An 18,575-nucleotide genomic window follows, 5' to 3' on the forward strand; every position below is an offset into this window, starting at 1 on the left:
ATCATAGATGTGACTTCTCCATCTGACTGTGACTTTTGGATCACATTTATCCCGTTCTCTACACTGAACACTTACATCAGGTTTTCGACACCAGGTTATCAGACAGAGAGAGGTCGCCCCTATCCCATGGGTCAGAAGGTCAACGCGCCAGCCAGCACTACTTGGATCTGCTTTGCTTTCCACTTAGCTGTGCAGACGAACCTTGTGCTGGTGCTGCTAGGGTTAAGCGGACCCTGGTGTCTTTCTTGGCTTACCATCCTGAGTTGTCTCTGCTGTTCTGATTTTTGCACTCCTCCCTGGTATAAGTTCTCACCACTTTACCTCAGTAGTTGCCAGGGATAACTTGCTTTTCCATGGTGCTGGCATGAAGGTGAGAGCCATGGAAAGAGAAATTGTTTTGAATTTGATCCTGGAGATTGCTGCTTGGAAGTTTTCTTTGGTGTCTTCCTATTGATCATCTCCCTTTTTATTCATTTCTCTTCCATCCCCCTTTTTTACCACTTGTTGTTTGGGAATGCAGTTTCTTTTTCCTTTTGTGTCATTATCATAAAGCAGGACTAGTGTTCCTCCTGCCCTGCTCATTAGACACGGTTGCGATTAGGGTAAAATACGTGATTGTCGCACGACGTGAAAGAATCTGTCTTGGGACATCGGGGAGCTGAGGATTGGTCAGAGTAAGTGACAGGGTTTATCCTTCCTGTTCTTGCCTAGAGGCAGTGGTTCCCACCCCATCTTTCTCATGAAACACAGCCTCTTGGTGGAACACATTGGTAACTGGTGCCTACTGTCAGCAAAGTCCAATCTCAAGAGTCTCTGGTGATGACTGGGTAGGCACTTAATGATGCCCCTCTGGATAAGCCTGGTTCAGGACTCAGAGAGGCTACATCCCTTCTCCTCAACCTATTAGCATGACAGGTTTACATGTAATTCTTCAAATGACATGATTCAGATGAAACCCCCAAAAGATCCATTCACTGTAATGAGGCAGCAGAGTTAGTCTGGACTCCTCATGGCAGTGCGTCAATCATCCCTATCTAGTGAAAGGTTATCTCCAAAAATTGTATTATTACAGCGGATTCTTTATGATGTTACATCGTCATCTTCTCCCCATTCAGGGTCCTACAATATCGGATCCTCTCAGTGGAGATCTTCTATATAAGAGAATTCTCCTGATTGACTCATCAAGGATGGATATGGACAGGGACAAGATGGCGGAGAGGATATTACACCTCACCCTAGAGATCCTCTTCCGGCTTACTGGAGAGGTGAGAGATTCTGATGACGTCACATTATATCATTCTTATCTATGGGAATAACAGATGGACAGAACTGGAGAGGTGAGGACTCTGGAAATGTCTGGAGTGAGATTTATTACTGTGTCTCTCCATAACCAGGATTACACAGTAGTGAAGAAGACCTCTAGTGAGCGCTGTCAGGCCCCTGTGTTTGAGGGATGGGGAAGACCCCTGAGCCCAATCACGGGGCCTCCACCTCACCCCCCGATACATGAGGACATCAATGACCAGAAGATCCTAGAACTCACCTACAAGATGATTGAGCTGCTGACTGGAGAGGTGACACTGCTGGGAATGCTGGGACATTATACAGTAACGCTATGAAGGGATCGGGGGTGACGGTATCATTGTATATGTTAGGTTCCTATAAGGTGTCAGGACGTCACCGTCTATTTCTCCATGGAGGAGTGGGAGTATTTAGAAGGACACAAAGATCTGTACAAGGACGTCATGATGGAGGTTCCCCAGCCCCTCACATCACCAGGTAATAGACAGGACTAAATACACACGGCCTATAATTATCTGTATGTAAGGGATGAATTCAGTCCATGTTTGTGTCTCCTCCAGCTCTATCCAGTAAGAGGACAACACCAGAGAGATGTCCCCATCCTCTTCTCCCACAGGATTGTAAACAAGAAGATCCCGATGTTCCTCAGGATGTGTCTCCTCCAGCTCTATCCAGTAAGAGATATCTACTCATGTACTTTCTGCACTAATTTTGTGTTTACATTTTTAGGTTTTCTGCTCTGTTTTTGTCAGCTGTATTTTCTTTGCTTGTGCTTCTTCTGCTGTTTGCTTCTAGTGTCTTCTCTATGTTGTTATGAAGGCAACTTAAACACCTGCAGAGGGTTCATGAATGTTTCCTTGAAATTATGACCTAAACTGAAAATAAGCCCTAACATGATTTTATGGGATTTTTGGAGAATGCTTGAAATATAAGCTCTACTCCAAGAATAAGCCCTAGTTACAGTCAGGAGTTGGGAGGAATCAAACTGCGCAATTTCTGAGGAACCCCACTCTCTTATGGACTACATCAGTTGTATTCTAAGGTTGCTTGTTTAAGGACCTTTGATGATTTCAAAGTCATGTGACATGATGTAACCAAAGGTCTCTTAATTGCACGAGTCTAAATGAACTGAACAGGACACAGGCTGGTATGCAGGACTGGTATTAGGGAAAAGGGAGAGCAAATTGGACAATTTCACAGGGCCTCCATAATCCTAGCAGCCCCAGTGTTTATATGCCAATTATAGGACTGCTTAAGGACCTTTTTTACATCACATCATGTGACCAAAGGCTGGTGTGTGTGTTCACGCCAATTTTAACCAGCTTTGCCAAAATGGGCAGAGCTTGGCCAGTAGAAGTGAGTGATGCCACCACTTCTCTAATTCATAACAAGCTGCGGCGTTCCCTATGCCAGAAATCTCACTCTGTGACGCCCTGGACTAGCCAGGTCGTCCCAGGTAGTCCCATACACAACACCCCCCCCCCCTAAAAAGGGTACCAACAGCCACCCAAAAACCCTGAGTCACCTCTCTCAGGTTCTGAGGTCCACACCAGGTGGGGGCATGGCCAGGCGATTGACCACGCCCACCGACGAGTTCTGATGGCCTGAGACAGGAAAAACAGAAGAGAGTTGACAGTGAAAGGGAGAGGAAGGAGAGGAGTAGGGAGAGCGAGTTCGGAGTAAAACTTCTGTCAGGGGTCTGGGTAGGAGCCCAGACACCCTGTGGCCAGAAGGCAGACGGTGATGACCGTCTGCAGGAGTCGGGATTACGGCCGGTGGAATCGTAGGGACCGGGGACGGGTGGTGACCCGCCGGTACCGAACCGGGAAGCCGATTGGAAACCGGAGCACCAGAAGGGGTACTCAGACCCAGTACGAAGCCCAGAAGCCACTGGACCGAGTCGAATTGACTGATTGCGGTCTGGACCCAAGGTCCTTTCCCAACCAAGGCCTCACTGAGGATAACAGCCCTACGATAGGGATAGAGAGCCACCGCCACGGCTAGAGATCCAAAGGGCCAGCGTCTGCAGGCAAACGGGTTCCCCAGCACACCAACAGCTGGGGAGCGGACTACCGTCGCTGAAGCGAAGGCAGCAAAGTTGACAACAGCAGGTGCAGGAGAAAGGCGACCACCACTAACCCGACAACAGGAGAGAAACGCAGCCGGCTGCGGGCACCGTCCACCATCTTGTTTTGGTTTACCAGAGACTCCATCGTGTTTGTCATAGTGAGTACACCAGTGCCCTCGGGCCGAGCGCCGCACCGCACCACACCAACACTGCCTTACACCAGCACCACATCAGCGACTCTCTCCCCGGGCCACGGGACCATCACCCCCTACCCACGGAGGGGTTAACACCAAGCTCCACCACACCGTTCCCGGGAGCCTAGTTAACGGCAGCGGTGGTGTCCATCTATTCACCACAACCCGTGGGTGGCGTCACGAACTCTAACACAAATCCCCAAAACAAACCACCCCTTTTCGGAGAGGGACAGGACCCCCGGGTCCGTGAGGAGCTTGAGCCACCCCACCGACGAGCACGGATCTGAGTGGCTCGGCAGCCGGCCGAGCCCCGGGGTGGTACAACTCCAGTCCATGATGTCATTTGTCAGTGTCCATTGCCGGTCTTGATGAGTTGGAGCCCTAATGTTTATCTGCACAGACTGCAAGACCCTGCTACCTGCTTTGGTTATAAAGCCCAAGGATAGGCCATCAACGTTACAGTCCCAGACAACTCCATTAAATATCCGGCATCTGTCTGTAACTATTTTATGTTCGTCTTTGATAAAAAATTCTTTGAAATCGTCAATGTTGTGGATCAATGTTACAAGGAGATTTTTGCAGGTTTTGCCAACTGTCATGGCGGTGTCAGGATCTGTGGCAATTATAGATTCTGGTACTCTGCATGTTCACTTCTCTGATATCTGTGAGCAGCGCAGGGAGACGCAGGCATGGAACCACAGGCTTGGGGAGGCTAGCAAGAATTATTCTCTGCTGGGCAGCTTGTTAATGTCTTTGATCACATGCTGTAGAGGAGAAAGTATCTATCGCTCCCCTTCTGCATATGCTCGCTGGACTATTTCATTAATGCCAACTATAGGTTACCTATACTGCTCTGGTGAGGTGTTGTGACCCAGACTTACAGGTGGTTGTTGTATATTATTACTGTGAGCTGTTGTGGTGTTAACCCTTGTTGTCTTTTTGTTGCTGCCTTTCTGTTCTTGCTGTTTTCCTTAGTCTCTTACTCTTTATTTCTGTGAGTTTGCAATGTGTTTCATCTGTCTTAATCTGTGTTTCCATCATATTCCTGCCCCATAACTTCCCCGGGGGGATAACAGATTAGATTTGGTCAGGAGAATAGTAAGGCACGGGACTCGGGCATCTCCATCTTCAGGGGTAATCAAGAGGTTAGGAACAGCTTAGGGTCCCATAGCGTGAGGGACTGTATAGGAGCCCCCTGTCCCTCATTATCCTGAAGTCACATTGTGACAATCAATCAGATTATTTAATGTAGCACATTCCAGAGAACAGGTGCTAGTAATGGGAGATTCAAATTAACGAAGATGTAACTGTGACGCCCTGGCCTATCAGGTCGTCACAGAGTAACAAGTAGTGTGCAATCTGCCCTTCTGCATGGCACCTGCATCCGCCTTGGTTATGGGTCCCTGTCCATCGGTGTTGCTAAGAGCAGGCTTATACAAATCCTGGGAACAATCTGCACCACACCCAACACACCCCCCATTGGGCAACCTGAAGAGAATAGGGCCACCCACTTGGAGAGTTGGTAAGGGAGGGTCAGAAGTGTTAGGAGCATGCCAGTTGTGCAGTGACTCTTACAGTGAGAGGTCACACAGTGGAGCTGGGCTTCTGTACCAATCCCAGGTAGCAGACGTTGGTCTGGCCTGGTGGGAGCTGGAACCCTGGTCGCATTGGATCGTTTCAAGGGGCACTGTAGTGCCACAGAGGGCAGTCCGGCGGTCTTGTGCCATCTCCGGGCAGGGGCCAAAGCCCGATGGGGTATGCGGACCCTAGGCCGGGAAGTAGCTTTAAGTGTCCTGGTAATTTACCCGACGAGGACGGAGTCTTCAAGAGCCGTCCTCCACGTGCTCCAAAATTGGGGTACTAGCACAACGAGGGGGATAGGACTTCCCAAATACTGTCCAAAAAATCTCAAGCGTGAACCCTGAGAGCAAGCTCATTCCGTTAGCCATAGTGGTGAGCTGGACCCAACTAGTTTCACACTACAGGGGCCACTTAGAAAGAAGGTGCCACGGAAAAAGGTTACAGGCTAACAAGCAACACCAACGGGCACGGACCCAGCGTGCTCCAGCCTTGCTGCAGCAGTGCTCAGGACTTTGGTTTACAAGTTGTCGGTGCTAGCATTATTGGACTGAGTGAGTACGCAGTGACCCTTTACTCCCCGACGGTCCCCTTATCATCACCACCAAGCCTCGGGGCATTCCCCCCTACCCACGTAGGGGTTAAAACACCTGGCTGCAATAGTATCGCCACCGGGTGCTCCCAACGGCAGTGGTGGTACTCCACCTTACCACACACCGTGGGTGGGGTCACGAACTCTTACTAAAACTGTCCCTTGTAAATACCCCCCTTTTAGTTTGAGTGACCGCACGACCCCCTCTGGTCTGGAGACTCTTAGAGCCACTGCGGATCCGGATCCGAGCCGTCCAACTGCTGTCGTGGGGGCGGTACACCTCAAAAGCGTCACAAACAGGATACGAGCAGGACCCACTTACCTGGGTGACGTGCGCCTTAGAACCGAAAACTGCGAGTCAAAATTCTGTATCCCACCAATTCTGCCACTTTTCCACCATTTTCCGCGCCAAAACGCCATCTTCCCCGTGAAAGCGCACAAAGCAGAAGCCCCGCCCTTCGTCCTCAGCGAGAAACAGGAACCGGAAGCTCCCAGAGGGCCATAGCGCGTGAAAGAGTGCTGGGAGAAAACCGAGTGGGCGTGCCGGAATGTAGCGAAAGAGAACCAGGGACACCAGGACTCTGCCATAACGTTCCTGACCACACAGAGGCAAGATGGCGGAGCGGAGCTGGTCACCGGAACGTGCTGTTCCCGGGGCCGCGACTTGTATAGAGGAAGAGACGGAGCATTTGTGCAGGAGAATGCGGACGCAGTTTCTGTTGATACTGAACCACTGGAGGGAAGAGATGAGGAGCCTGGCGATGTCTGTGCGAGCCCCTGAGATGGAAGTCCCACGAGAAGAGATGATAAGCGGTTACCCAGTCCCTGTCGATTACCCTAATCCGGCCACTCAAGCTGAGGGATCCGGACCGCCCCCGCTTACGGCGAGCATTCCACCGTCACCTACTCCGTCCTCGGCGGACGCCGAGCTGCCCACGCCAACCCCGGCAGCGGAACTTTCGGTGCCTTTGAACAGAGCTCCAGCTGCAGAAACCACGTGCTGTCCCTCATCCCTGTCATTACAGCGGTCATCCGGACCCCGGCCAGACCAGACTCGGCCGCATCTCCGGGCCTGTCCTCAGTGGTGGAGCACCCGGACCCTGCAACCCCGGCTGCGGAGCATTCAGTTCTTCAGTCCGTCAAGGCGGAAGTGGAGCCTAGAGCTACACCGGTTCCACTGCCACGCGGCGTCTCATCGGCTGTTGGGGCCGCAAAAGTTCACTTAAAGCTAGAGCCAGCTAGGGAGTAGAGACTGGACGCTGACGCCCACTTCTGGAAACGACACCACCAGAAGTTACAGATGAAGATGACAACACCGCACCAGCGACGACGGGAGATTGCTGCCCGCACTGACCAACAGAAGTTGAAAGAGTGGGGCTGGTATGCCCTGGAGGTAGAGCGGCACGTTTTGAGTGATGGCAAAGTCATGCCGGCCTCTGCAGCCGGGCGTCCGCGATAATGGTTGCGGTACCAGGCCATGTAAGAGTTATGAGTGTTTAAAAATGTTAATAATACCAGTAGTTTTACGAAGCCATAGAACTGTTAGGTATCAGTGTTTTTGTTTATTGTTTTTCACAGTTTGTTATTTTTCATATAGAAACTGCTAGCAAATGAGTGTCTTAATTAACCAATTTTAAATGAACGGAGAAGTTACCTGATTTTCAGCCAGATTCTCTACAGTGTGTACACCCGGTACATGGACTTTGTTCGTTCTATAGTTAAGTAAATATGGACCACGGTCACAGGACTGGCGTGACCAACACGAACTTGTGTCTTGTATATAGTTTCACCTCCTGTGCCAACCAGAGTCATCTGACACATCACCTGGGACCTTAACCTGGTCACGGACCCACGGATAGGTATCCTGAGGTCAGGTTGTTTGGGTGGCAGGTTATTGGGATCCGGGACATTGGGACTGGACTGTCACAGGAAGGGGCTGAAAAGGAGTAGGTTGAGTCTCCGCTGCCATTAAAACCAGTAGCGTCCCCCTGTTGGCAGATGAACTCTTAACAGTTGTAACGTTTAAGTGACGAGCCTCCCCTGCGTGGAATGAACCTGTAAATAAAATGTTAACCCTTTTCTACCCATTTTAAACAGTTTGAAAAAAATAAAAACTAAATTTCTGGTGTCCTGTAGCTCGGGGACGAGCTACGTTAAACCAAAGGGGAATGTGACGCCCTGGCCTATCAGGTCGTCACAGGGTACTGTGACTCTTGCAGTGAGAGGACACGCAGTGGAGCTGGGCTCTTGTACCAATCCCAGGTAGCAGACGTTGGTCTGGCCTGGTGGGAGATGGAACCCCGGTCGCAGGGGATCGTTTCAAGGGGCACGGTACTGCCACGGAGGCGGCGGCCTACGCGGACCCTAGGCTGGGACGTAGCTTCAAGCGTCCTGGTAATTTACTCGACGAGGACGTTGTCTGCAAGAGCCGTCCTCCACCCGCTCCAAAATCTGGGTACTAGCGCAATGAGGGGGATAGGACTTCCCAAATACTGTCCAAAAAATCTCAAGCGTGAACCCTGAGAGCAAGCTCATTCCGTTAGCCATACTGGTGAGCGGGACCTGACTAGTTTCACACTACAGGGGCCACTTAGAATGAAGGTGCTACGGAAAAAAGTTACAGGCTAACAAGTAACACCAACGGGCACGGACCCAGCCTGCTCCAGCCTTGTTGCATCAGTGCTCAGGACTTTGGTTTACAAGTTGTCGGTGTCGGCATTATTGGACTGAGTGCGTACGCAGTGACCCTTTCCTCCTCGACGGCCCCATTATCATAACCACCGAGCCCCAGGATATTCTCCCCTACCCACGGAGGGGTTAAAACACCTGGCTGCCATGCCATCGCCACCGGGTGCTCCCAACGGCAGTGGTGGTACTCCACCTTACCACACACCGTGGGTTGCGTCACGAACTCTTACTAAAACTGTCCCCTGTAAATACCCCCCTTTTAGTTTGAGTCACCACACGACCCCCTCGGGTCCGGAGACCCCTCGAGCCACCGCGGATCCGGATCCGAGCAGCCCGACTGCTGTCGTGGGTGGTGGTACATAACTCTTAGATAGGGATGGGCGATCCCGATTTTGTAAAGATCAGGGATCGTACTGATCACATAGTGATCGTGTGCACGTTCCTGATCACAAGCTTTCCTGGAAAGCTCGTGTTACAGATCGGTCCAGGGGCTGTAAAAAGAAAGCACATTATTAAAATAAAAACCATTATGATCATACTTACAGGTCCCGCGACGCATCCTGCAGACTATCTCCCAGCCGCTTTTGCCTCCGCGTCCGTCCGATCATTGCTGTGCCGCCCGGTAACTAACACTGGACTTACATGACCTTCATTGATGTCATACCCATGTGATCAGCTGGTGTGAATGTTGTACAGTCATTGGCTTACAGACTGGTCACATGACTATGATGTTTTCAAAGGTCCTCTTAACTTCCGGGGGTATTCACTGCACTGCTCGTCACTCGGCAGTCATCGGCTGTTTTCGGCCGTATTCGCGGTGACGTCAGGGTTCACCCAAGTCCATGGCTCATAGACTAGATTGAACTTTGACTGTCACTGTGCGAGTGTCGCATCGTATCACGGCACTCAATCTCCAGACAGCAGCGGGTCGGTTGCATGCGTTTCCATGCAGCTAATGTGCTCTTGTTCTGAGATCAGTCTGTGTGGGGTGATGCCTATGCGAAACGCAAGTGCAATCATCCCCTCACTGTCAGTTTGCTTCTTGCTCTGTACAGAACGATGTAGCAGAGCTGACAATGCTCTCTGCTTCTCACTGTGTATAGACTGTGTCTGTACAGAGTGATGAAACTGACAATGCTCTACCTATGGATTACGTCAGATTTAGGATTTTTTTATTATAAAGATGGATTCTCTAAATGTTTTTTTTGTTATATTTCTAATAAAAAAATTTTTTCTCTGTGTTGTATTTTTTGTACTGTTTACTAGAAATACATGGTGGCCATGTCTAATTTGGTGTGACTCCATGAATTTCGGGCTTAGTACCATCTGAGAATACAAAACTGATATTAACCCCTTTATCACCCAGCGTGCCACCGCCACTAGGGTCACTGGATGAAGGAACAATGCGACATTTCCAAGGGCGGCTGCGGGCTGCCGAGAATCCCAGCCCCTAGCTGACTGGCTGTACCTGACTGGCGATCAAAATACAGCGGGAACCCACGCATTTTTTTTTTTATTATTATTATTTTTAAATAATTTTAAAAAAATAAATAAATAATGGGCTTCCCTGTATTTTGATTGCCAGTCAGGTAAAGCCAGGCAGATGGGGTGGAGGTGGCAGCCCGTAGCCGTCCGCTTCATCTGCGCTTAGTATCAAAAATACCACGGAGCACTACGGCATTTTTTAAAATTATTTATTTTTATACATCTATATATTGTGTACATTTTATTTATAAAAATATGTATTATATATATATATTTACACACACAGCTTTGGCAAAAGTTAAAAGACCACTGCAAAATCTTCAGTTTTTCTCTTCATAGGTATATTTTTGAGTAAAATGTTAATTGTTGTAAAATAAATACAAAATGTTTTGGTTGGAAATTCGGAGACGTTGTCAGTAGTTTATAGAATAAAAGAGCAATTTACATTTTAATTAAAAATATAAAGAAAAGAAAAAATCAGAAAAACTGAAAATTTTGCAGTGGTTTTTTAATTTTTGCCAGAGTTGTATATGTGTGTGTGTATATTATATATGCATATGTACATATATTTATATATGTACATATATATACATATCTATCTATGTATCTATCTAAATAAAATATATATATATATATATACACATATATATATATATATATATATATATATATATATATATATATATATATATATATATATATATATATATATATATATATATATATTTGTATAAAAGTAAATAATTTTAAAAAATGACGTAGCACTTCGCAGTATTTTTTATTCTCAGCGCACATAAGGCAGATGGCTACAGGCTGCTACCCTCATCTGCCTGGCATTATCTTGGCTGGCAATCAAAATACAGGGAAGCCCTTTTTTTAAAGTTTTTTTTGCCAAAAAAGAAAAAAAAATGACATGAGCGTCGCCATATTTTTGTATGCTAGCCAGGTACAGCAGACAGGTACGGGCTGCTCCCAACCCCTAGCTGCCTATTTGTACCTGGCTGGGAACCAAAAATATAGGGAAGCCATTTTTTTAATTATTTCATGAATTTCATGAAATACTTAGAAAAAAAAAAAAGATGTGTGCTTCGCCCAATTTTTGTATCCAGCCAGGTACAACTAGGCAGCTGGGGAATGGAATCCACAGCGCAGGGTGGCCCAAGCTTTCTGGGCCCCCCAGCTGCAAATTGCAGTCCGCAGCCGCCGCCATCTTCTGGCGCTGTATCCAACTCCTCAGCGGCCCTGGTGGTGGGTGGCAGGCTGGGTAATAAGGGGTTACTACCAGATTTGTTCTACCAGCTGGTGTTAAGCCCAAGATTCTTAATATCAGGCAAGTTTGATCCGGCCATTAAGAATCTCCCATAAAGGGTTAAAAAAAAAATATACCACACAGAGAAAAAATACTTTATTAGAAATAAATACACAGACATACTTAGGGACTCCATCTTTATTACTCCCTCTCACCCCTCCACGATCCTGGTCTTCTGTCACCGATCTAGCTCTGCTATGTTAGAATGCACGGGGGAGGAAGAGCGCTGCTGCTCCCGCACTGTCTAATTGCTCAATGAGTGATCAGAGGCTGCGGGTTGGTAAGCGGTGATGTCACTGCTGCCAACATTGTCATAGTAAGCTAACGAACCGGTTACTATACTATAGTAACAGTGATCTCCAATCAACTGATTCCCGACGCCACTATTCATCACCGGCTGTGGCAGCCAATCCCTGCATGTGGGCTAACTCTGTAAAGAGCGCCAACGTGCAGGGAGGGAGTGCCGAGCATGTGCCCGAGCATCTCTCCGGTACACGGCGGTCGCCGAGTTTACTGAGTACTGAGATGCTCGGGCAAGCACCGTGTACCGGCGAGCATGCTGACACTTTAGGACCTTTGCATGATGTCATAATCATGTGACCCAGTCTGTAGCCAATGAGATAATACAACATTCCCACCTGACTGATCACATGGCTATGACATCACAGGAGGTCCTTTGGTTACCGGGAGGACACCGCGATGATCATACTTGGAAGCAGAAGCTGCGGGAGACAGAGTGCAGGACGCGTCGCCGGACCTGTAAGTATAATGACAATGTTTATTATTAACTGTATTCTTTATTTTACAGCCCCCCCGCCCCATCCCATAACTGTAATGTCCAAGATCGGTGATCGAACGCAAGATCGTGCTATCTCAATCCCGATCTCGATCTTTACAAAATGATCCGACGAGTCTCCCCGATTCCGACCATCTGGGGGATCGCCCATCACTACAATTAAGCCGCTTTACACGCTTTGGTATCACTAGCGTTATCGTTAGCGATCACATTCGCCCCCGTTGTTTGTGCATCACGGGCAAATCGCTGCCCGTGGCGAACAATATCATTAGGAGGCGTCACAAGGATATACCTTCCTAACGACGTCGCTGTGGGCAGCGAACAACCTCTTTTTTAAGGGGGAGGTTTGTGTGCGCCGTCACAGCGACGTCACACAGTAGCCCACCAATAGAAGCGGAGAGGCGGAGAGCAGACGCATAAACGTCACTTCCACCTCGTTGCCGGCGGACGCAGGTACACTGTTGTTCGTCGTTCCCGGGGTGTCACACATAGCGATGTGTGCTGCCTCAGGAATGACGAACAACCAGCAATCACAAATATCAACGATATTTAGAAAATGAACGACATGTCAACGATAAACGATTTTTCACCTATTTGCAATCGTTAGCAAACACTCATAGGTGTCACACGCAACGACGTCGCTAACGATGCCAGATGTGCGTCATGAATTCCGTGACCTCAGCGATATATCGTTAGCGATGCCTTAAAGCGGGCTTTACACGCTACGATATATCGGGCGATATGTCGTTGGGGTCACGGATTCCGTGACGCACATCCGGCATCGCTTGATATATCGTAGCATGTAAAAGCTACGAGCGAATGTGAACGAGCAAAAATACTCACCTTATCGTTGATCGTTGACATGTCGCTCATTTTCAAAAAATGGGCGGGATGTTTACGTCCCGCTCATCTCCACCCCTCCGCTTCTATTGGCCGGCAGCTGTGTGACGTCGCTGTGACGCCGAACGTCTCTCCCCCTTCAGGAAGAGGATGTTCACCACCCACAGCGAGGTCGTGCGGGAGGTAAGTACGTGTAATGGGGGTTAATGAGTTTGTGCGCCACGGGCAACAAATTGCCCGTGACGCACAAACGACGGGGGCGGGTACGATCGCTCGTGCTATCGCACGATAGAGCGTACCATGTAAAGTAGCCTTTAGATGTCGAAATTGGACAACAGATTCAGAATACATTTTTTTCTAATTTAATATCTGATGTTATGGTTTAAAAAAATGTACTTTCAAGATAATATTAAAAAATAATAACATTGTGTTTATTTTTAGCAGATGACTGTATTGAGAGTTCAGATGGAAATCTATTATCTTCAGAATTTAAAATAGATGAAGAAAGTATCACACATGATACATATGAAGAGCATGCTGCTGTCCCAGATATACCTCCAGCCCTTCCTCTGAAAGCTTCATCATCAGATCTTTTCAAACAAGTCCAAAATTCCGATTTATCACAGAATTGTAAGCAAAATAAAAGTTACAGAAGGGAAATGGAACATGAAACGGCTCCTACAAGGGTGAAACCATTTTCATGTTCAAAATGTGGGAAATGTTTTACCAGAAAATCACATCTTAATATCCATCAAAAATCTCACACAGGTAAGAAGCCATTTTCATGCCCAGAATGTGGAAAATGGTTTACTCAGAAAATAACCCTTGCTCACCATCAAAGATATCACACAGGAGAGAAGCCATATTTATGCTTGGAATGTGGTAAATGTTTTACTAGTAAATCAAGTCTTCTTAACCATGGAAAACGTCACACAGGGGAGAAGCCATTTTCATGTTCAGAGTGTGGGAAATGTTTTAATTTCAAATCAGATCTTGTTAGGCATCAAAGATGTCACACAGGGGAGAAGCCATTTTTATGTTCAGAATGTGGTAAATGTTTTATTCAGAAATCACACCTTGTTAGCCATCAAAGATATCACACAGGGGAGAAGCCATTTTCATGTTCAGAGTGTGGGAAATGTTTTATTCGGAAATCAGAACTTGTTGTGCATCAAAGATGTCACACAGGGGAGAAGCCATTTTCATGTTCAGAATGTGGGAAATGTTTTATTCAGAAATCACACCTTGTTAGGCATCAAATATATCACACAGGGGAGAAGTCATTTTCATGTTCAGAATGTGGGAAATGTTTTATTCAGAAAATAGATCTTGTTGTGCATCAAAGATTTCACACCGGGGAGAAGCCATTTTCATGTTCAGAATGTGGTAAATGTTATATTCAGAAATCAGATCTTGTTGTGCATCAAAGATGTCACACAGGGGAGAAGCCATTTTCATGTTCAGAGTGTAGGAAATGTTTTATTCGGAAATCAGAACTTGTTGGGCATCAAAGATGTCACACAGGGGAGAAGCCATTTTCATGTTCAGAATGTGGTAAATGTTATATTCAGAAATCAGATCTTGTTGTGCATCAAAGATGTCACACAGGGGAGAAGCCATTTTCATGTTCAGAGTGTAGGAAATGTTTTATTCGGAAATCAGAACTTGTTGGGCATCAAAGATGTCACACAGGGGAGAAGCCATTTTCATGTTCAGAATGTGGTAAATGTTTTGTTCAGAAATCATATCTTGTTGTGCATCAAAGATATCACACCGGGGAGAAGCCATTTTCATGTTCAGAGTGTAAGAAATGTTTTAATCGGAAATCAGAACTTGTTCGGCATCAAAGATCTCACACTGGGGAGAAGCCATTTTCATGTTCAGACTGTGGGAAATGTTTTCTTCATAAATCATATCTTGTTGTGCATCAAAGACGTCACACCGGGGAGAAGCCATTTTCATGTGCAGAGTGTGGGAAATATTTTATTCAGAAATCAGAACTTGTTGTGCATCAAAGATCTCACACAGGGGAGAAGCTGTTTTCATGCTCAGAATGTGGTAAATGTTTTACTAAGAAATCAAGTCTTGTTTACCATCAAAAAAATCACACAAAATAAATCATTTTTATGTTCTGAATGTGGAAAATGTAATTCTCAGAAATCAGATCTTGTTAAACATATGAAGAAGCTACACAGGGAAGGAACCTTTTTCACGTGAATAATTGAAATGTTTAAATCAAGTCTTGCCGACCAACAGAAAACAAACAGAGAGGAGCAGCCATTCTTGCGTTCAGAATTTGCCAAATGTTTTTATCATTAATCAGGTCCTGTTGTCAGATGAGTCACACGGGAGAAACCATCATGAAGTACCATAATTCAAAGGGTTTTATCCAAAAATCGGCTACAATTGCTCAAGTAAGAATTGGTGAGAGAGAGAGAACCATTTTCTTTCTTTTTAGAAATTATTGTATTTTTTGAACCATAAGACATAGTTTTTTCCCTATATTCCTCCTTCAAAACCTAACTCAAAAAATGTGGTCATGAAGCACTGTTATGGGTAGGATCTGCTGCTGACACTGTTACGGGGATAAAATCCCCTAATTCTGTACTAATGTCCCCCATACTGGGCCCCTTCCAGGTATATATGTCTCCCATACTCGTATATAGGTCTTTCATCATGGTATATGTTGCCCATCTTTATCCCATCCTGGTATATATGGTCCCCATCCGAGTATATATATGGCTCTTGTCTTAGTATATATGTCTCTGTAACAGGGTGAAAATGTACATAAGATAAACTTGTTTGTTAATGAAGTATTGTGTATATATATATGCTATAACTTACATGGCCAAAAGTTGTCACTTAAGGGCAGTCACACTGCTAGACAGTAAGGGGTTACATTAGGTTTCCCTGGTAACGTAAACAGAGACAGTTAAAAGTTCAGTTGAGATCTGGAGACTGCACAAGCAAGAAAAGAGTGACAGGAAGAAGGCTGCAAGAGAGGATGAAGGTTGTTGAACTCCTGTGTTCTGGACAAATAGGATTGCCTGTTTTTTTCTTTGGAGCTCGTACGGCCCCTCACGAGGGGAATTCATCTGAGCGAACGTTTCTCCAGAAAGTGCTTGGATAAGCTCATCTAAGAGTGAATCAGAAGCAGTCTGAGGGAGACCGACGCCATCTTGGGTGGAAGACTTCTGTGAGTATCAACTGACCTGAGACCGATCGGTGTACTAATAGTCAGTTAGGGACAGACAGATAGGAAGAGGACACTTTGAAGGAAGACTATTCTTTGAAAAACTGTTCGCTGACAAGGAGCTGTGCTTGCTTGTTTATCCGGAGGCATTTGCTCTGACCCGAAATTTATCAGAAGTTAAGCTGTGTTGTGCTGATAATAACAGACTATTCTTCCTTTGCTTCATCACACTGTCTGGGGGCAGTGAGGTACAGAGTATTGCATAGCGGTACATGTACATAAATTCACTTGTATCTTACTGTATATGGGAAGTTGGCCGGGTACCCTGATTGAATTGTAAAAATAAGGGAAGGTGGTTGTAAGATTATATCCTTGGAGGGATCACGTGCTGTTATCTGTAGTAGTGCACTCGGGTAAGCCCCATTAATAGATAGGGGAGGGAGCGGTATGGCCGGTGGGGGGAATATAGTCCAGTTCATCTCTAAAGACCGACAATTGAAGTCCTCCAAGTTGCATAAATTGTTATTTTTTTTTATTCCAGGCTGTTGTGGCCCATAAGTTGTAAGAGAACTGGTTTTGTAAATTTTTTTTAGACTTATAAAGAAAACTGTTATTCACCATCTTTGTGTCCCTGGGTGTTCCATAGTGCCATCGTACCTTAATAGTCATAATGACCGGCATCCGGTCGTTACATCCCCATCCTTGTATATATGGCCCTCATCTCGGGCCCATTCTTGTATATATTTCCCTATCACGCTGCACACATAAGAAAATAAATGATTATACTCCCCATCCCTCCGCTCTCCCTGTGCACGGTGTTCTCTTCTGATGCTGGCAAGTGACTTTAGCATGTAAGCTGCGCAGCGCATGACATTACTGCCATGTGCTTCCAGTTACACTTAAGCTGCCGAAATATTCACTGCTCCCCACAGCCGGGATTATGGGCTTGGGAAGCAGTGAATATTCATTCTCTAATAGACACACGTGATCTCCCAGCCACTGCAGTAAGCCAGAGGATTGGTGATCACGTGTTCCCAATATTAAAGAGAATGAATATTCACTGCTCCTCAAGCATATAATACCGCTGACCTCTTCATTGGCGCTGATTTCATTGCCTAGAGGTGGCCGGGATTATGGCGTGGGGAGCAGTGAGTATTCATTTTCTTTTTTAGCTGGCACACTGTTAGCCCTTTTGAGAGCCTTTAGGAATATTTTTGAATAGTTTTGATACTGGATTATATTTAGATAATTCACTAATCTGAGGTTGCCCATTGCTTTATTTATTAAAAAGCGCAGCCCCAGATTGGATATAGGAACTCTTAAATATATCACATTGTATATAATTGCATTTCAAATCTTGTTGTTTTGTTAATAAATGCTTGTAAAATATATTTCATGTCTAGTTTTCTCTATTGACTAGATGTGATAATTTTGCCTTTAAACCTTTGGAGTTGGCGCAGACCTGTAGGCAATTCACACAAAAATAGTGAGAGGAGAATTGAATCAGATTATGCATCCTAGATATGTGGAAGTTTTTAAGACGCTCTGGTCCCCAATCATCAAAGCTACAGTGCCTACAAGTAGTATTCAACCCCCTGCAGATTTAGCAGGTTTGATAAGATGCAAATAAGTTAGAGCCTGCAAACTTCAAACAAGAGCAGGATTTATTAACAGATGCATAAATCTTACAAACCAACAACTTATGTTGCTCAGTTAAATTTTAATAAATTTTCAACATAAAAGTGTGGGTCAATTATTATTCAACCCCTAGGTTTAATATTTTGTGGAATAACCCTTGTTTGCAATTACAGCTAATAATCGTCTTTTATAAGACCTGATCAGGCCGGCACAGGTCTCTGGAGTTATCTTGGCCCACTCCTCCATGCAGATCTTCTCCAAGTTATCTAGGTTCTTTGGGTGTCTCATGTGGACTTTAATCTTGAGCTCCTTCCACAAGTTTTCAATTGGGTTAAGGTCAGGAGACTGACTAGGCCACTGCAACACCTTGATTTTTTCCCTCTTGAACCAGGCCTTGGTTTTCTTGGCTGTGTGCTTTGGGTCGTTGTCTTGTTGGAAGATGAAATGACGACCCATCTTAAGATCCTTGATGGAGGAGCGGAGGTTTTTGGCCAAAATCTCCAGGTAGGAGGCCGTGCTATCGATCTTCCCATGGATGCGGACCAGATGGCCAGGCCCCTTGGCTGAGAAACAGCCCTACAGCATGATGCTGCCACCACCATGCTTGACTGTAGGGATGGTATTCTTGGGGTCATATGTAGTGCCATCCAGTCTCCAAACGTCACGTGTGTGGTTGGCACCAAAGATCTCGATCTTGGTCTCATCAGACCAGAGAACCTTGAACCAGTCTGTCTCAGAGTCCTCCATGTGATAATGAGCAAACTGTAGACGAGCCTTGACATGACGCTTTGAAAGTAAAGGTACCTTACGGGCTCGTCTGGGACGGAGACCATTGCGGTGGAGTACGTTACTTATGGTATTGACTGAAACCAATGTCCCCACTGCCATGAGA

At 46.2% G+C, this 18,575-nt stretch overlaps 1 protein-coding gene across 1 annotated transcript; it reads left to right on the forward strand.

The window, feature by feature from the left end:
* The first annotated feature begins 1,352 nt into the window (after positions 1-1,352).
* Positions 1,353-17,308, forward strand: LOC142259052 (uncharacterized). The gene is given in 5 exon segments (XM_075331580.1): positions 1,353-1,574; positions 1,656-1,779; positions 1,863-1,976; positions 13,294-14,962; positions 14,964-17,308. Coding segments are annotated over 5 exon segments (2,235 nt in total). The 3' UTR covers positions 15,070-17,308.
* The last annotated feature ends 1,267 nt before the right edge of the window (positions 17,309-18,575 follow it).

Source organism: Anomaloglossus baeobatrachus (genome assembly GCF_048569485.1).
Source record: "Anomaloglossus baeobatrachus isolate aAnoBae1 chromosome 5 unlocalized genomic scaffold, aAnoBae1.hap1 SUPER_5_unloc_23, whole genome shotgun sequence".
Lineage (NCBI taxonomy): Eukaryota > Metazoa > Chordata > Amphibia > Anura > Aromobatidae > Anomaloglossus > Anomaloglossus baeobatrachus.